The sequence below is a fragment of the Hyperolius riggenbachi genome, chromosome 2 (assembly GCF_040937935.1).
Source record: "Hyperolius riggenbachi isolate aHypRig1 chromosome 2, aHypRig1.pri, whole genome shotgun sequence".
NCBI classification, from domain to species: domain Eukaryota; kingdom Metazoa; phylum Chordata; class Amphibia; order Anura; family Hyperoliidae; genus Hyperolius; species Hyperolius riggenbachi.
Window position 1 is genome coordinate 282,203,312 of NC_090647.1, and position 20,428 is coordinate 282,223,739.

The 20,428-nt window shown below is 43.7% G+C and overlaps 1 protein-coding gene across 3 annotated transcripts in view; it reads right to left on the minus strand.

Moving 5' to 3' along the window:
• Positions 1–20,428, minus strand: part of VAV1 (vav guanine nucleotide exchange factor 1) — a 97,022-nt gene that overhangs the window by 23,455 nt on the left and 53,139 nt on the right. For all 3 annotated transcript variants that reach the window (XM_068268806.1, XM_068268807.1, XM_068268809.1), the window contains 9 exons: positions 16,762–16,857; positions 16,606–16,674; positions 15,020–15,106; positions 14,554–14,639; positions 11,835–11,967; positions 8,813–8,922; positions 8,288–8,389; positions 8,108–8,199; positions 4,620–4,642 (listed from right to left, as the gene is read on the minus strand). In XM_068268806.1, coding sequence (XP_068124907.1) covers positions 4,620–4,642; positions 8,108–8,199; positions 8,288–8,389; positions 8,813–8,922; positions 11,835–11,967; positions 14,554–14,639; positions 15,020–15,106; positions 16,606–16,674; positions 16,762–16,857 — 798 coding nt within the window. The remainder of the gene's footprint in view (positions 1–4,619; positions 4,643–8,107; positions 8,200–8,287; positions 8,390–8,812; positions 8,923–11,834; positions 11,968–14,553; positions 14,640–15,019; positions 15,107–16,605; positions 16,675–16,761; positions 16,858–20,428) is intronic.

Below are 20,428 nucleotides of genomic sequence, written 5' to 3' on the forward strand. Positions count from 1 at the left end.
TCATCAAAAACCATTAACTATTAGTCAAAGATAACATAATTGAACACAAAATGCAGTTTTAAATGATGGTTTTTATTATTTAGTGAGAAAAAAAACTCAAAATCTACATGGCCCTGTGTGAAAAAGTGATTGCCCCCCCCCTTGTTAAAAAATAACTTAACTGTGGTTTATCACACCTGAGTTCAATTTCTGTAGTCACCCCCAGGCCTGATTACTGCCACACCTGTTTCAATCAAGAAATCACTTAAATAGGAGCTATCTGACACAGAGAAGTAGACCAAAAGCACCTCAAAAGCTAGACATCATGCCAAGATCCAAACAAATTCAGGTACAAATGAGAACAAAGTACTGTAATTGAGATCTATCAGTCTGGTAAAGGTTATAAAGCCATTTCTAAAGCTTTGGGACTCCAGCGAACCACAGTGAGAGCCATTATCCACAAATGGCAAAAACATGGAACAGTGATGAACCTTCCCAGGAGTGGCTGGCCGACCAAAATTACCCCAAGAGCGCAGAGAAAACTCATCCGAGAGGCCACAAAAGACCCCAGGATAACATCTAAAGAACTGCAGGCCTCACTTGCCTCAATTAAGGTCATTGTTCATGACTCCACCATAAGAAAGAGACTGGGCAAAAATGGTCTGCATGGCAGATATCCAAGGCGCAAACCACTTTTAAGCAAAAAGAACATTAAGGCTCGTCTCAATTTTGCTAAAAAAACATCTCAATGATTGCCAAGACTTTTGGGAAAATACCTTGTGGACCGACGAGACAAAAGTTAAACTTGGAAGGTGCGTGTCCCGTTACATCTGGCGTAGAAGTAACACAGCATTTCAGCAAAAAAACATCATACCAACAGTAAAATATGGTGGTGGTAGTGTGATGGTCTGGGATTGTTTTGCTGCTTCAGGACCTGGAAGGCTTGCTGTGATAGATGGAACCATGAATTCTACTGTCTACCAAAAAATCCTGAAGGAGAATGTCCGGCCATCTGTTTGTCAACTCAAGCTGAAGCGATCTTGGGTGCTGCAGCAGGACAATGACCCAAAACACACCAGAAAATTCACCTCTAAATGGCTGAAGAAAAACAAAATGAAGACTTTGGAGTGGCCTAGTCAAAGTCCTGACCTGAATCCTATTGAGATGTTGTGGCATGACCTTAAAAAGGCGGTTCATGCTAGAAAACCCTCAAATAAAGCTGAATTACAATTCTGCAAAGATGAGTGGGCCAAAATTCCTCCAGAGCACTGTAAAAGACTCGTTGCAAGTTATCGCAAACGCTTGATTGCAGTTATTGCTGCTAAGGGTGGCCCAACCAGTTATTAGGTTCAGGGGGCAATTTCTTTTTCACACAGGGCCATGTAGGTTTTGAGTTATTTTTCTCACTAAATAATATAAACCATCATTTAAAACTGCATTTTGTGTTCAATTATGTTATCTTTGACTAATAGTTAACGGTTTTTGATGAGCAGAAACATTTAAGTGTGACAAACATGCAAAAGAATAAGAAATCAGGAAGGGGGCAAATAGTTTTTCACACCACTGTAGGTGTCTCCCAAAAGATAATAAGATGATGTACAAGACACATTATTGTGGGGAAAAAAACACATTTCTCAGATCTTGTTTACATTTGAGTAAGGGCCCATTTCCACTAGAGCGAATCTGCATGCGTTTCCTGCATGCAGATTCGCATAGCCAATACAAGTGGATGGGACTGTTTCCACTTGTCAGGATTTCTGAGCGTTTTTCTGTGCAGAAAAAATGTACGCGGCAGAGCCCTCAGAATTCGCATACCACACACCGCTATGCGAATCGCATACAATGTATTTAATAGGAAAATCACATGCGGTTTTGGTATGCGAATTTTACCGTTAATTCGCATACGACTTCGCATGAAAGCAATGTAAAAAGCACACAGGCACTGACATGGTTAAATTTGCATTTACATTAACCTATGCGAATTTGCATGCGAAATGCGGTAAAATTTGCATGCGATTTCGCTCCCGCAAGCAAATTCGTCAGCGGGGATCCGCGGCGATTCCGCACCTCATAAGTGGAAACGGGCCCTAAAAAGTGTCCAGTCCAAAATGATTCATACCCTTCACAAACTGTCACAGTCTGTGTGGAAATCCAAAGTTCTATACCATTCCAAATAGTCAAAGCTGTTCTAAAGCATCCTAACTATCTGTCAGAATATTGCACCGTGCGTACCTAGCATTATACAACAAGCTCAATTATTAACCACTTGAGGACCTAGCCTTTACCCCCCCTTAAGGACCAGCGCTGCTTTTTCAGATCTGTGCTGGGTGGGCTCTACAGCCCCCAGCACAGATCATATGATAGGCAGAGCGACCAGACCGCCCCCTTTTTTCCCCACTAGGGGGATGATGTGCTGGGGGGGGTCTGATCGCTCCTGCATGCTGTGCACCTCAAAGCCCCCTCCACCGCAGGATTCCCCCTCTCCCTCTCCTCCCTCCCTTCCCCGAGAGATCGGAGGCTGCACAGGAACGGATCTGTCCTGTGCAGCCTCTAACAGGCTCCCCGCTGTCATGTGACAGCTATCCCCGACCGCTGATTGGCCGGGGATCGCTGATCTACTACAACACTGCTACTGTAGCAGTGTTGTAAAAATGTAAACAAAGCGGATTATTTCCGCTTGTGTTTACATTTAGCCTGCGAGCCGCGATCGGCGGCCCGCAGGCTATTCACGGAGCCCCCCGCCGTGAAACGACAGGAAACAGCCGCTCGCACGAGCGGCTGTTTCCTGATTAATTAGCCTGCAGCCGGCGACGCAGATCTGCGTCGCTGGTCCTGCAGCTGCCATTTTGCCGACGCGCGGTATGAGTGCGCAGTCGGCAAGTGGTTAAAGGAAACAAGTATTCTGCTTTAGGCCTGGTGCACACGAAAAACCGCTAGCAGATCCGCAAAATGCTAGCAGATTTTGAAACGCTTTTTCTTATTTTTCTGTAGCGTCTCACCTAGCATTTTGCGGTTTTGGGAAGCGTTTTTGGTGTAGTAGATTTCATGTATTGTTACAGTAAAGCTGTTACTGAACAGCTTCTGTAACAAAAACGCCGGCAAAACCGCTCTGAACTGCCGTTTTTCAGAGCGGTTTGCGTTTTTCCTATACTTAACATTGAGGCAGAAATGCATCCACAATCCAAAAAATGCTGCACCCCGGGAGTATGCGTTTCTGCAAAACGCCTCCCGTTCTGGTGTGCACCAGCCCATTAACCTGCCTGGCGTTCTATTAAGATCGCCAGGGAGGCTGCGGGAGGGTTTTTTTTTTTAATAAAAAAAAAAAACTATTTCATGCAGCCAACTGAAAGTTGGCTGCATGAAAGCCCACTAGAGGGCGCTCCGAAGGCGTTCTTCCGATCGCCTCCAGCGCCCAGAATAAACAAGGAAGGCCGCAATGAGCAGCCTTCCTTGTTTTGCTTACATCGTCGCCATAGCGACGAGCGGAGTGATGTCATCGACGTCAGCCGACGTCCTGACGTCAGCCGCCTCCGATCCAGCCCTTAGCGCTGGCCGGAACTTTTTGTTCCGGCTACGCTGGGCTCAGGCGGCTGGGGGGACCCTCTTTCGCCGCTGCTCGCGGCGGATCGCCGCAGAGCGGCGGCGATCAGGCAGCACACGCAGCTGGCAAAGTGTCGGCTGCGTGTGCTGCTTTTTATTTGAGCCAAATCGGCCCAGCAGGGCCTGAGCGGCAGGCTCCGGCGGTACTGGACGAGCTGAGCTCGTCCAGACCGCCCAGCAGGTTAAGATACATTACCCAAGTGTATCCGCAGCCGCAAGCGGATCGCAAAACGCAGCCGAACCGCTCTGGTGTGCACTAGGCCTTAGTGATGGTTGTGTCTTGGAGAACTCATGGAGAAGCATGTGATCAGTTTGGTCAGGTGATAGATATGCAAGTCTCTGATTTGCTAGTCATGATCATGGCTAAAAGCAGGATGTGAACACAGCACATCTGAGCTTTGCAAATCTGAGCTTGTTTGATCTACGGATCAAACAAATCACATGCTTCTCCATGAGTTTTCCTAGACATGACCATCACACTATTGTGCTTGATTACTGTGAGCAACGGCTTAACTTCTGCCCCAGCTTTCTTTCCACTTATCTTGACAAATCTGATTCATTGTGTTATTGTTAGTAGTTTTACCCCCCAGATGAGCAGTTTTCAGAGGTGTAAATACTGTATGCATGCTGCAAATGTACTCCCATTCCTAATGGCTATTCATGCTTGCATTTTCTGCAATCATTTAGGCCCCATTCACACTAGAGCATTTTGCCAGCGATTTTGGCAAAACGCTCAAGCGCTAACGCTTTTGAAATACCCTATGGGCCCATTCTTACAAACGCAAACACATAGCCTGCACTATTTTCAGGCGATTTCCCAGTGCTCGCGTTTCAGTGCTATAGAAGCGCTAAACGAGATCGTGGGAAAATCGCTGCAGTGTCCAGTGATTTTTCCGAGTTAAGATGCAGAAAAATCACTCCCGCAAAGCAGGCGTTTTGTGCTTTCAAGTGTGAATGGGGCCTTAAGGTCTATGGCTATCTTTACACACTCCTTTATTTCATCACATTCTATGTTCTTTTCTAAGTAGTTTTGTTCTTACCTTTTTTGAAGGAAAGCTACTATCTGAAAAATATAAATAAAAAAAAAAGTTATTTAACAACCGAAATTCTGGAATGTAGCTTTATTTTAAGCTATATTGAAATCTTTACCATCTACTTTTGTAATAGAAATAGGGCATACTTGTTTTGTAACTGCATGCAACATCTTAAAGGATACCACAACCGAAGGGTTGTGGTAAAATTGATTGCATCACTGGGTTGGTAGTAAGCAGCACATACCTCCTGTCCCTCCAGCCCCCCTCCGTCTTGTGCCGTTCTCACGCTATCCCTCCTGGTGTTGTGCGACTTGCTTGAACTTTGCCCCGGACATACTGCGCCCTGTGCGCACAGTATGTCCTTCCCCCTTCACTTCTGGCCGGCGCATAATGCGAGGCTCAGAAGCACGCTGTCCCCTCTGTGCTGCGTGTGCGCTCCATTACACCAAGCGTCATGCGAGAACGGCACAAGACGGAGGGGGGCTGGAGGGACAGGAGGTATGTGCTGCTTACTACCAACCCAGTGATGCAATCAATTTTACCACAACCCTTCGGTTGTGGTATCCTTTAAGGGGCCCATACACCTAACGATTTTCCCGCCGATATACAGCCGATCCAATCACAGTGATCGAATCGGCTGTGAAATCGCCGCACACACCGCTGACAGAACGATCGATTTCCGTCCGAAATCGATCGTTCCCGTCGATTCCCGTTGATCCGTCCGTGCGGAAGATTTTTCTCGATTGCCGGCGGGTCGGGAGTGCGTCGATAGCGGCGTTCGAATGCCTGACGACCGACGCAATACAGTGGGTATACATTACCTGCTCTGGCCGGCACGAGTCCCCTGGTCTCTGCTGTCTTCTTCTCCGCTCCGGACCGTTCCTGCAGCTACAGAACTTCCTGTCCCGGCAGGAAGTTTAAACAGTAGAGCGCCCTCTACTGTTTAAACTTCCCCTGGACAGGAAGTTCAGTAGCTGCAGGAACGATCCAGAGCGGAGAAGAAGACAGCGGACCAGGGCACTCGCGCCGGCCGGAACAGGTAATGTATGCAGGGGGAGGGGGGGGGGGGGCAGCAGCGGCAGCTCCACAGATTGTGATCGGTTTCAGGCTGAAATCGATTCACAATCTGTTTGCAGTAAGGTGGCCATACGATCCCTCTCAGATCAGATTCGATCAGAGAGGGATCTATCTGTTGGTCGAATCTGATGGCAAATCGACCAGTGTATGGCCACCATTACTGGTCTGACCTGGTTTGATATTGATAAGCCTACTTGGCCTATTTCCAGTATTTACACTGGGAAAGTGTGGTTACATACCCCGCCCTCCCAGGTTAAACCAGGCTAATTAATTTTAAAATTGGACATCCTGAATAATGTATTACACATTCTACTAAATGTCATTGCTGTGCCTTTCACTTTTGTTTTGTTTACCATAGTACCGAAGAAAGAAAATGAGAGTCCACGCTCTGTAGCTCCTTCCATGCCATTCTAAAGGTGGCCACATACCATACAATTTTTTAAATATCTGTTCAATTTAAGAATTGCAATCAATTTTTCTGACTGATTGTAAAATTTCAAAAATATGACCAATGTACCACACACCTATGTTAAATTTTTCCCCAGTTATGATAAAAATTATTGGAAACTGGCAAAATTGCTAGGGTGTGTATATTAATAAATTGACAATCTAACACACACCATACGTTTAGAAAAATTGAAGAAAAATATCTGGCATTCCGGATCGAAAAAAAAATCAAAGAAAACGGGAATTCCGATCGGATTTTTCAGTAGAATGAAAATAAGCTTTTGAATTTTTCGGGAGATCCGATCGTTTTTATCAAATTGCCGTAAAATCGGATCATTTTATTGTTTCATGTGTGGCACCTTAGTTGACGATGAAGCCTAGTTCACGCTCACTGGAGTGGCAGCATATTCGCAGTACAGAAACGATGTACCACATCTATTCCATGCTTACTTTTCAAATCAGTGAAGGATCCTCTAGATCAGGGCTTTTCAACCCTGTCCTCAAGTACCACCAGCAGTGCATGTTTTGTGGAAATCCACAGAGATAGTTAATCAGCTCTGCTAAGACACTAATTACCTCACCTGTGCATGTTTGTGGTTTTCTGCAAAACATGCACTGTTGGTGGGCCTTGAGGGCAGAGTTGAAAAGCCCTGCTCTAGATTTCCTACTCAAGTAAGTGTATCTGTTTTATTCTCTGTTACATGGTCTGGTGTTACTCAAAACATTTTATAACAGTTCTTATGTGGAAATAAGATGGTGCTAATTACATCATTTTCTGCATCAATCTTTACATTTTGCTCTCCCATAACAATGAGAAGGTCTTTCCAACTAAATTTCTTTACATTTTGATTGATCTCTCAAATGATCAAGAAGAAAGTGTTGCTGGGTAATTAGCATTCTTGGGGTGCATGCAAGGGGAGTGTTAGGGCAGCACTTCTTACTTACTGAAGATATCAAAGGAATTAATTGCAATAATAATAATTGCAGTATTTGTATATCGCTTTTCTCTTGTTGGACTCAAAGCGCTTGTGAGGCAGCCACTAGAGCGCACTCAGTAGGCAGTAGCAGTGTTAAGGAGACTTGCCCAAGAAACTCCTTACTGAAATAGGTGCTGGCTTACTGAACAGGCAGAGCCGAGATTTGAACCCAGGTCTCCTGTGTCAGAGGCAGAGCCCTTAACCATTACACTATCCAGCCAAGGAAGTCCGTATATGCAAAAAAGAGAGGTGTCAGTCCAGCACTGCAGTGCAATTGTATGTTTATTGTCGTTGGAAAATCAATACAGAAACATGCTATTTAATTGCAAGACTGCGCTGGGAAGATATCGTCCTACCATAGGTGAGGTGGATGGCAGTGGGTGCAGGGTACAGGCGGGTGCTGCTTCCGAGGCTAAAGCCACTGGATTCCACCCTATACCTCAGGCTATATGGTGCGCAAGTCCTCCTCCAATAGCTATCCTCCAGCTGTAGGCCATAATAGGAGGGCAGTTGACTGGCAGTCCAGCCACAGCCCTCCCCCACCATAACAGAGGACAAGGTTCAAAAGAGGATTACTGTGCAGGGCAAGCAACTGAGGGAAAACTGTGAAATAGAGATGTCTGACAACTTCTAGAAATCCTAATGCTGGGAATACACAATGAGATTTTTTCAGCAGATTTACTGTCCAATCGATTTTCATTCAGTTCTATTAAAAAAAATTATCAGAAAAGGATCGAAAACCAGATCAGACCTGTCGGAAATTATCTATCGAACCATCTATCTGCCAAAAAATCTCATGGTGTATTCCCAGCATAACACTGGTGTTTTTATAGTATACAGCGGGTGAGGGGAGCCGGCAGGTGAAAACAAATATATTCCTAGAGAATGGTTTTAATGTGTCCTTAGTCAATTTTCCCCATAATTCTTATGATGCCTCTGTAATATCCTGTAATGTCTTTAGAAGGTTACCAGATACCAGAGCTTGTTCCTCACCTTGTCGGCCACAGAATGGCACCCGGCCCAAGCATTCCTTGTGTGCAGGAGCTCTGCAGATGGAACATTTGTATCCCTGGAAGAATATTCCCCTGTAGGTGATAAAGAAGAGCTTTTTGAGACTGTGTGAGAATAGAGTAGTTGCTAGTACTGCACAACAGGTATTCCTTCTGGCCTTACCTTAACAGCATCTGACAGGCCTTGCATGTGGCTGTGCTGTCAAATGAATACATTTGGAAATCATGTCCATTTGCATGAGCATCCTCAGGGTGAATGTTGGAACTATGGAAGAACAAAATGGTCATATTTGTTACACAGGTATGCAGATTTTTATACAGCAACCCATTCAGTTTTTGTGTTTAATCTCCTTGGCACAGGTTAGTGCTTATCACCACAAACCAGTTATGGCATGTTCATTGACATACATGTAATGTACTGATATGGCCAACAGTCAGGTTTTGTCATTGTAACTGTGCTTCTCAAGCAACATATCTTCTTGCAACAACACTTTTAGAAAGAAGAAAAAAAATACTTGCATAATTCTGCAACAGCTTGGAATTATTTGCATCTCGTTAATCCTCCCTAACAAAAGCCATAACTTTGCCTTGCATTACTATTCATTAGTGTTGCCCTATTTATCTGTATACATACATATCATTTACAATAGTTATGGTTGTATTAATCTGGTTTGATGTCATCACTTACATAGCCATTTCAAACTGCTCCATCCACTTCTTCTTGAGTTCTCTTGTCTTGAAGAAGAGCTCATATCCTTGAGCACCTCGGGCATCAATCAGGTAGAACATGTGAGCCCACTGAAAAGCAAGGTATAGCAGATAAGTATGCTTCAGTGTGACACGCCACAAGTATGGTAATCGCAACATCTCTAGCCAAAATCTTTAATTAGGAGTTTACATAAGGTGCCCAATGATTGAATCTGATGGAAATCAATGCCCACAAGCTGCCCAATCGTAATTTCAATTAATTTCTGTCCAAAATCGAAACAAAATTAATGATCGCACCGGACAAAAGATCTCTCTCACTCAGGGGCAGTGGACTGGTGGCTTTCCATAGAGCTCCAGAGCCAGCTGAAAGCGCCCCCCCCCCCAAGTTATTGGGGGTTCCCCCGGGGGGCCCTGCGCAGTACTTGTGGCAGCAAAGCACACTTATCTTTCCAGCCAGCGTGCTTCCTCCTGTGTCCTGCCTCCATCCCTGACCATGGGCACCTGTTCTCCATGACCTGGCAGCATATTACGTTAGTGAGCGCTGGTGTTGGAGATGAAGACAGAGGGACACAGATAAGAGGGAGTTCACTGGCCGGACAGGTGAGCACACCACGCTTCATAGAGTACTCTGCAGGGGCCACGAGGTAGCACTATTAATTGGGGAGAGACCTAAAGGTCTGTCAGCTGGCTCTGAGGCCACAACAATATCTGCACTAGTAGCAGTGATTCCATAGATTTTTTTATATATATATATATATATATATATATATATATATATATATATATATATATATATATAGATTACAAGCTAAAATCTTTTAAAATCTATTTGTAGTGTGTGACTGGAATAGAATTTTTTCAAAATTGTATGTTAATTTATTAATTTAAGTTAAAGTGGACCCAAATTAAAAATACAAGATTTCAGAAATAACATCTATTTTCTAAATTATAATAATAAATAGCAGCCTTTTTTCAGCTGCATGATGACAAATATAAAATATTTTACATTTACTGGAGGAACCCCTCCCTTCCTTTCATATTGCCAAGACAGAATCCAGCAAACTGGTGAAGTAGGTGATGTCCAGCAATGGAGGAATTGCTAATGGCTGCCACCTGTATAACCCTAGTTATGAAAAGAGAGGAGTGAAAAGCATGCACTGAAATGCTCATAGGCTTGAAGGAGTGTTTATTTATCTTTGTATGTTTCAGAGTGGTGCAACTAAATATTTTGAATAAAAAAATGTTTGGTTTGGGTCCGCTTTAAGGCAGCTCTTATGTTATGTGGCGGGTGGATTTTTTAAACGTGCGGCGGAGCATTGCCGCTCATGCTGCTTGCCTTCCACATTAGGCCCATGCTTGTAGGCAGCTTATCGCTGCACACGTATGCCTGGAGCCTGTTTGTATTTTATTTTTTTAAAAATTCATATACTTTTACACTATGAGTGCATTTTTTTATTGACATCACCGAGGTACACCGGATCAACAAGCTGTGGAGGTTGCCAGAGAGGCAGTGGGGTGGCCTACATCCCAGATGCTAAGACCATGCTAAGGGCTTAGTCTGGCCGCGGATTCTGCAGCGTTGGGACACAACGGGGGAGCCTGTCTTGTATGCCTGCATGAAGAATTTATTTGTGCATTTCCCCTCATCCTGAAACCGATGGACATTGGATTGTGATCCACCCTCCACCGTTATTGAACGTTAATTTGAGCGCAAGTTATCCCTCACTTAAATGACAATTGAAGTGAGAAGAACATGGAGGCTGCCATATTTATTTCCTTTTAAACAATACCAGTTGCCTAGCAGCCCTGCTGAACTATTTGGCTGCAGTAGTGTCTGAATCACACCAGAAACAAGCATGCAGCTAATCTTGTCAGATCTAACAATAATGACAAACACCTGATCTGCTGCATGCTTGTTCAGAGCCCATTGCTTAAAGTATTAAAGGCAGAGGATCAGCAGGATTGCCAGGCAACTGGTATTGTTTAAAAGGAAATACATATGGCAGCCTCCATATCCCTCTCATTACTGTTGTCCTTTCAAGAGAACCTGAGGCAATAATAATGGTCCAAGGGAAATACTTACCAAAGGAGAGGAAAGCTTCTGGATCCAATTGAGTCTTTCCAGGTACTCTTTGCCAGGACCCTCCTTAACCCTCCTGTTCTGGCACGAGCGCGGTCGTGTTGCACCCACATGAGCACAGCTGAGTCTGTGCAGTAGCATGGAGCCGGTTGTGCAGGTGCAGCCATACTAGTGTAGGGGCAGTATATCCAAACTCGTGCCTGAAAAGAAGTGCAGCCCTGATCTTATTACTGACAAGCCCCTTGTCGCTAAGCTTCCCACAGTGTCCTCTGACCCTCCGTGGCCAGCAACAGAGGGTCAGAGGACATTGTGGGAAGCCTCTATAGCAGTGTTCCCCCACCCTGTCCTTAAGGCCCACTAACAGTGCATGTTTTGTGGAAATCCACACAGGTAGTTTATCAGCTCTGCCGAGACACTGATTACCCCCCACCTGTGCATGTTTGTGGTTTCCTGCAAAACCTGTTCTGTTGGTGGACCTTGAGGACAGGGTTGTAAACTCTGCTCTATAGGATCCAGAAGCTTCCCTCTTCTCATGTAAGTATGTGTTTTCCTACCCAGAGTTCTCCTTGGGTACACTTTAAAGCTTCACTCCTGCTTCATTTGTTTTTTCACACCCTCCTCTTTCACAGCTCCTTTCACAGCTGAAATAGCATTCTACAACTCAGATTATGTAGCATTGTAAAATAAATGGGCTATAGGCATGCTGATCACCTGAGGGGAGCTTTGGATGTATGAGTGATATTTAACGCAAAAAAGAAATAGGAACCCTTCTGATGGCAACGCCAGTGTTCCAGTCCCCACCCTCATGCTGATTCCCAAACCATTTTACTAGCACGTGTCCCCCTATATTCATGAGAAAGTGAGCCATGGCTCGGTCTCAGAGAGGGATCAGAATGAAGAAGCATTGTTGTTGATTTTCTACCTTTTTATTGTCTCGTTCATTAGAGGGCTCGTCACGGACTTCAAAGTTCTGAAGCTTGATAAATTCTTTTAGGTCATAGTTGTCTCCTTTCCTCTTACAGATCAGAAGTGCCATGTCCAAAAGGAAGGCATACCTGCGTGGCCAGAGAACACATCATCATCAGCCAAATGCATGATATTTCACTATATGATTTACACTGGAAGAAAATTGCATTTTGAAAACAAAATATGATTTAGTGGTATTTTCTTGTAAAAGGCAGCACTGATCTGAAGTACAAGATGCCCTCAAAGTGAATCATAATAATAACAACATATTTTAATCATATCTATCTATCTATCTATCTATCTATCTTTCTATATATAAATAAGCCACATACTGGGAAGTAGAACCAGCGATATTAGAGTAGTAATTGGGTCCTAGAGCAAGGTAGAAAGTGATAAGGAAGCATATGACTTATAGTTCCACACAACACACATCCTTTTTAACCTCTTGGTACACGTGTTCCACTGGCTGCTGCTTCATCATCTTAATGGGCTCACATAAGGTATAAGTACAGTGAAAGTATTGGCAGAAAGTATATAACAAACAAATCATTACAGCCCTAATACTGAGGAATTCACGGTTCGTTTTGTAGCTGATTAGATGGTTCGATAGATAATTTCCGACATGTCCGATCTCACTTTTGATTTCTGATAGAAGTGAATGGAAAAAGATAAGAAAAACGAGATGAAGATAAGAATCGAGAGCGAAATCAAGTGGCAAAAACGATCGAGAGCAAAAACGCATGACAGAAACAAGCAGTGTATTCCCAGCATAATATCTTCTTTTTGCCCTTAAAGAGAAACTCTGACCAAGAATTGAACTTTATCCCAATCAGTAGCTGATACCTCCTTTTACATGAGAAATCTATTCCTTTTCACAAACAGACCATCAGGGGGCGCTGTATGGCTGATATTGTGGAGAAACCCCTCCCACAAAGAAATTCTGATTACGTACTCTTGGCAGTTTCCTGTCTGTGAACCTTGCTGCATTGTGGGAAATAGCTGTTTTCAGCTGTTTCCAACTGCCAAAAAAGCATGCAGCAGCTACATCACCTGCCAACAGTAAAAATGTCACCATTTAATAAATGTCAAATTGTAAATCAGGGATTTAAAAGATTTTACAAAGGGGCAAACACTGACTAAATCATTTATACATAATTATTGTAAAAATGAAGCACTTTTTGATTACATTATTTTCACTGGAGTTCCTCTTTAAATGGCAGGTATGTAACATGTGGCCAGTGTTCCCTAATTTCCTGAGAAGCAAAGGGCTGCTGTTGCTTGTATTATATATTTCCATTTCTGTGCATTGCTGGGTGGAAGTGAAGATGCAGGCACAGTCATCTTTAAAAAATGTATGTATACACTGTATACTCAGAGATCTTGGTTCCTCTGACCGGCTCCTTTCAGACTGCATGTATGCACAAATCATGGTCACAGAGCAGAGGAAATACCATCTGGGCACATTTTTCCTAAATGCTCCTCCTTATATACAGTAGCCTTCAGGTACTGCTAACTGTGATATTTGGACACACACAAAACACTGAAGAATAAACTAGGCACAGGTGAAGCAAGGCATGGAGAGGAAGGATTCGATAACCAATTAGAGCTATTCAAGGTGTTGGCTGTATATCTTGTAGTCCTTTAATTAAGAAACAAAGCATATCAGAAAATACCTGCCTCCTCATTTGTGGAGAATGACCTATCAAGCAGCTTATGCTCATAAATGAAGTCCTTAGATAATTCTGTCTCTAATAAGATCAAGCTCAACAACATTAAATGACTTTAGTTCCCTTTTCCATATATTTTCCATATTATTTTAAATTATTCAGTTTCCATATATCTTTCTCCAGGTTCAAGTGGTAATACATATTATGAATCCAAGTTTTAATGTAGTAGGACTTTTCACTTTCTTTACAGATAAGTATAGCAGTCGGGCTCAGAAAATGGATCTTGTGATGATGACTTGGACCTCGTCTCCTTCAGAGCTATCCTTCTGCTAACCCAATATACACCCTTGTGAACTACAAAAGTCCTTCCTAGGGTTGAAACTAATTCCACTTCAATCTTGACAAAAACTAGGAAAGTAGCTTAAAGGATACCCGAACTGACATGTGACATGATGAGATAGACATGTGTATGTACAGTGCCTAGCACACAAATAACTATGCTGTGTTCATTTTTTTCTTTCTCTGCCTGAAAGAGTTAAATATCAGGTATGTAAGTGGCTGACTCAGTCCTGACTCAGACAGGATGTGACTACAGTGTGACCCTCACTGATATGAAATTTCAACTATAAAACACTTTCTTAGCAGAAAATAGCTTCTGAGAGCAAGAAAGAGGTAAAAAAGGGGGAATTTCTTATCAGTGAGGGTCACACTGAGTCAGGACTGAGTCAGCCACTTGCATACCTGATATTTAACTCTTTCAGGCAGAGAAAGAAAAAATGAACACAGCATAGTTATTTGTGTGTACATACACATGGCTATCTCATCATGTCACATGTCAGTTCGGGTATCCTTTAAAGACTATGGACAAACCTCAAAAAGAACTGTCTTCCCTCCTGCTCTCTGCACCACCATCCTCACCGTTCCTGTAAACTCTTCTCATTGACACTTGCTATTAAATCTATGTGCTTTCCATAGAGACCCACGGGGGGTACAGATACACATATTTACCTGTCCAGTTTTGACTTCTTTTCTGAAGTAATAATCTTTAGTTCACCATCTGTTTTTGGCCTTCCATACATGGCAAGAGATTCTCTCTACAATGAAGAGCAAGAGGACAGAATGTAAACTACTTTCATACAGTACAACAAATATAGAGGGCACTGAAGGGTTAGCCAATTAAAGGCAAACAAACTAAATGTTTTGTTTTTTTCCAGGCATGTTTTCCCTTCAAATTTACACTGCTCACTACAAAATGCTTAATGCAATTCTAAACAGAGTAGCCCTAGAAGTCCATATGATCTGTAGCTAGTGTCTGTATTTTGCAGGAAGAATGACAGTTGTGCATAATGCTGACAATGGGCTGTAATGTTTTGTGTCTTTCTCTAGCATCTGAATAAATACAATATGGCACAGCTCACACATATTCTGATGTGTGTCCAAATTATTGCAATACCAATTCATCATCACAGCATACCAAATGGTCGATGGAACACTGGAAGGTGGTCAGCTGCTTCAGCATTTCATTATCCCTCTTCACCTCATTAACACACTGCGCCAAATCCTGGGGAGAGACAGCATGCATTAGGGTTAACTGGATAACTCAGATGCCTCTTTTTTTTTTTTTACAAACCTGGGTAAATAGGAATTTTAGCTTTGATGCTAAATTCCAAGCAAACAAAGACTGATCTGTTGCTATAGAGCCTGGGTTCTCAGTACATACTGCCTGTAACTTTAGTGCTTTAGTTTGGGTGAAGGGGTACTTTGTAATTTGTCATAGCAAATAAAATAAAGTAAGTTTTGAGCTAAAAGAAAATGAATATTATTTAAAAAAAAAACCTGAATAAGTATTAATAAACAGTTAAAATCTTTAAGATGTGTTTGAAAAGCATTTATACACAATTACTGCCAATAAATATGTATGCAACAAGGGGTACTTGAGATAATATTACCCCAGTAAAGTGTAATTGACCAGTGTAGTCATTTAAAAGGGGGTACCAGCTATAGAAATGCTGAGAGACACAGCTAAAAGGGATACAATAATGTAAAAGAAGATAAACCACCGGTAAGTTAAAAAAAAAAGAAAAAAAAAGGATTTGTTGGCCATACTAAGGTAAGAATAGCATCCTGCCCATATACATGACCTGATGATAAGTAAGCAGATCACTAAGATTGTGTATTACTACCAACTCATTTTTTGTTTGTTTGTTTTCTGGTTCCTTACAAGAACACCACATTTACCTCGTGCAGATATTATATTTTTGTCTTCTGAAAAGATCATTATTTTAAAGAACAGTCTAATGCCTGTATAGGAAGCTATAGTTGCAGTTGTATTGCAGTAATGAGCCTCCTGCCCTTCCTCCTCTTCCCCTCATCAATGCACAGAACATTCCACTTCCTCAAGCCAAGCTTACACGTCTATACAGATATTCCTAAGCACACTGTCACCTGAAATGATCATGATCAACCTTTTTAAGCAGCATATATGCGCCTGTATAATGGTGCCCATACATGGTACAATTTTTTCTTTTTTTTTCAATTAGATAATTTCGTTCAGTTATTCCGTTAATATAATAAAGATTTTTCCAACATGTCTGATCGGCTTTTTATTGAAAAAAAGGGATAATAATTTTTCTTCATAAAAAAAAAAGAGATTCTTTTTGACTTTCATTTGATTCGACCGTTTTGGTTGAATAAACGGGAAAATCGAACGTTTTTATTGTACCGTGTATGGGCATAATTAAGTTGTCCATGTTTTCCTTCACGTTCTATCCACTTTCCAATAACATGTAATTACACACCTCTGCTTTGTATTGTTAATTACCGGTATTTGTTAATTTCCTAATACCACAGTGATCTCTTAATAAAAAAAATAATCTCTAAATCATTTATGTATTAACTAAAGGAGCATTACATGCTAGTTTACATATAGTCAGTGTAAGCACGAACATCTGCAATTGTATGGTATATATTTGCTGTAATGATGAATACATAACCTATAAGGTGTATGGCGTAGTGTGACATGTAATGTCAGCGTGTCACACAGTATATGTCTGTTCTCACCCTCATGGCATCCAGGCCTTGCTTCAGGTTCTCTTTCTCTGTCGGGTCAGATGTGTGCTTCACCAGCTCCTGCATGGAAGAAGCCAAGTGCTATGAATATTTGTCCAGATAGGAGAAGAGGTCTACACATAGCTTATTACAGACAAACATCGCTACCTGCAGCAAGAGGTGGTACTTCAGAACGCGTTGCATTGGTACCATCAGCAGATCCCGCAGGGTGAAGCGGCCATTATTTGCCCTCTGAGAGCATTCCTGTTAGGTAATGATGAAAAACAGGGTTCATCTTGCAGGAACAGATCTAAACAGTAGATTTTGGACGTATGGTTGGTCACACTGCATAGAAAAATGAAATGCAATTTTGCCTTCTTAAAACAGAAGTCACTCCATACATTCCTGGTGGTTCTGGGTCACCATGAGCTGCCTGGTATTCCTTACTGCATAGAAAGGGATTGTATACAGCAGTATTTGCAGAGCCTATTATGCTTCCTCAGTGTTCTCCCCAGAAATTTTTTCCAGCCGGGTGGTATGAAAAAGTAGCCAGGTGGGGAATGTTATGCTGGGTGGCATTAGGTGGGAAATTGCGTGTGCATTACCCCCCCCCCCCCCCCTCCAGATATCCCCACTTACACCACCAATATATATAGAAAACATGGGGGGGAATATTGTTGGTTTCACTTTCAAAACTGCAGATTGAACCTGGCTGCAGTTTCTAATGTGACACTGTCAGTCACACAGGAAATTGTTGGCTGTGGCTGTAAAGGGGCCAGGGTGTCTCACTAATCACCCTGTGTCTCTGTCTGCAGTTGCCCTGGGTGGTGGCCATCTGCACACAGGCTCACTCTCCTCTCCCCCCAAGCTGCAGCTCTTTTACACCAGTGACACTTCTGGCGTTAATCAGGGCTGGGAAAAGCAGCGGCAGGACAGGATAATCATGGGGTAAAGGGGTCAAGTATCCTTAAAGAGAATCTGTATTGTTAAAATCGCACAAAAGTTAACATACCAGTGCGTTAGGGGACATCTCCTATTACCCTCTGTCACAATTTCGCCGCTCCTCGCCGCATTAAAAGTGGTTAAAAACAGTTTTAAAAAGTTTGTTTATAAACAAACAAAATGGCCACCAAAACAGGAAGTAGATTGATGTACAGTATGTCCACACATAGAAAATACATCCATACACAAGCAGGCTGTATACAGCCATCCTTTTGAATCTCAAGAGATCATTTGTGTGTTTCTTTCCCCCTGCAGCTATCTTCCACTGAAGTGTCAGGCTATTTCTTCCTGCAGAGTGCAGACAGCTATGCCTGTATGTAATTCCTCAGTATGTGAAAGCCCAGCCAGCTCAGAGGAGGATTTATCCAGCTTGTAAAAGATAATAGAACAGAGAGAAGCTGCACTAATCTAAATATCACACAGGCAGTGTGCAGAGAGGGGCCTGGATGGGGGAGATCATAGCAGAACCACAACACTGAAGAACTTGGCAGCCTTCCAGACACAGGCCGACAAGTCTGACAAGAGAGAGATAAGTTGATTTATTACAGAGATGGTGATAGTAGAACGTGCTGCAGTAAGCCAGAACACATTAGAATAGCTTTTGGAACTTGTAGGATGATAAAAAACAGGATGCAATTTTTGTTACGGAGTCTCTTTAAGTTCTGACTGGCAGAAGTTGAGTTAGAAGCTCCCCTCCTCCATTAGACACCAGCGAGACTCACAACACACACAAACACGCTGCGGCTGGACCAGTATAGGGAGAGGACAGCGTCTGGCAAAACATTCCACAAAGATCAGAGCTGTGTGCTCTCTCATTTGAGCTGCGAGTACAGTGAGCAGGGGGGCAGCGTCTGGCTGAACATTCAGAGCCGTGCTTCCTCTCTTCAGAGCTAGGAGCTGCGTGACGTTTCCTGCATTCCCCCGCCCCTCCACACAACTGCCGGGAGCTGAGGAGGAGGGCGGAGATAGCGTCTCTGAGTGACAGCGGCTGGCTGCACTGATATGGCCGACGCTGATCACTAAGAAATGCAAAGAGCAGGGCTAATTTACCCGGGCGCTCAGAGGAGATCAGCCGGGCGCTCAGAGGAGATCAGCCGGGCGGCGCGCCCTGGTAAATGGCTCTGGGGAGAACACTGCTTCCTTAAGCCCCTTTAAGGCGGCTTGTCCCTCGCTGTCTCCCTGGGTGGCTCCAGTCCCCCGTAATTCAGCCCGACAGCCTGACCGAGCGCACTTCATCGCACGCCATGTGCGCTCCCAGTCTCGTTCCCGTGGCTTGGAGTGTTCTGCGCTAGCGCAGTAGTGCTGCACAGGCACAGAACCCTCCCAGGGACAGGAGCGCAGCACGGGAGCGCGCCTGGCTGAGCCGTGCATGCGCGATGAAGTGCGACTAGGCCAGTCTTTCAGGCTGAATTACGGGGGACCGGAGCCACCAAGCGAGACGGCGATGGACAAGCTGCCTTAAAGGAATACTTAAGGGGGAAAAAAAAATGACATTTACTCACCCAGGGCATCCCTCAGCCCCCTGAAGCTGGATGGTGCCCACACAGCCCCGCTCCGATCGTCCTGTCCCCGCCGGCGGCTACTTCCGGGTTCGGCGACAGCCGCCAACAGGCTGGGAACGTGGCTGATTTTCCGCGTTCCCACTCGCTATATGCTGCTATAGCGTATATAGCTACGCTATAGCAGCATATAGCGAGTGGGAACGCAGAAAATCAGCCGCGTTCCTGGCCTGTCGGCGGCTGTCGCCGAACCCGGAAGTAGCCGCCGGCGGGGACAGGACGATTGGAGCGGGGCTGCGAGGGCACCATCCAGCTTCAGGGGGCTGAGGGATGCCCCGGGTGAGTAAATGTCATTTTTTTTCCCCTTAAGTATTCCTTTAAAGGAGCTTAAGGAAGTCCCAGGTAACAGTGCACCCTTAGACGCTTCTCATCTCAGATTCCCTTTAAGTGAGAAAAAAAATTGTCGATTTACTTACCTGGTGTTTCTTCCAGCCCCCTGAAGTCCTCCTGGTCCCCTGCTGCAATACCTCACTATGCCGTTCCTCCGCTGTTCCCCTCTGTAAAATGGGCTATTCGGGGGTTCCTCTATTGCGCTCCTTTAGCCAGGAGCCTTCTGCACATGTGCGGTAGTCATCTTTGCTTACTGCGCTAGCGCAGAGTGTTCCCAACTACAGCAGCACATTGGATGAGGCACATGGCACAGAGCCGTGCATGAGGCGATCAGAGGTGGACACCAGGGGATCTGAGTGTCGCAGGTTGCCTGCGAGGGACATGGAAGACTTCAGGAGGCTGGAAGAAGCCTAAGGTAAGTAAATGGGCAATTGTTTTTTCACTTGAGGTTTCCTTTAAAAACACTTATCTTCAGATAAAAGTACCCCTCTTCTTCCTTGTTAAAACAAAGTTGTGCACACCTCCACTATTTGATTTACAGTATTGCATTTTTTTTAGGCTTGTTCATATTGGTCACATTGCAGCAGATACATGTTATAACAAATGTGCTGTGAAATGCAACATGCTTGTCATTCATTACATCTTGCACAAATTGTTAACAATCCAATTGGTTACAAATTGACATGCACGTTTTTGGTTTTGTTATCTAGAAATGCATTGTAGACAGCATGTTACGATAAAGCAATCTATTGCAATGCAGAGATGTTCATTCCCATTCATTTGTATGGGCACTGCATTTGCATGTGTTAATGCCCACCCTCCCTTTACCAGTCTGCACACTTACACCAAGGAGAAAAGAGTAACATTCACTGTGGGTATAGTAACTTCTGTACATGGAGCCATCTTCTGATGAATACTATTCAAATCAATTCAGGTTTTCGGTT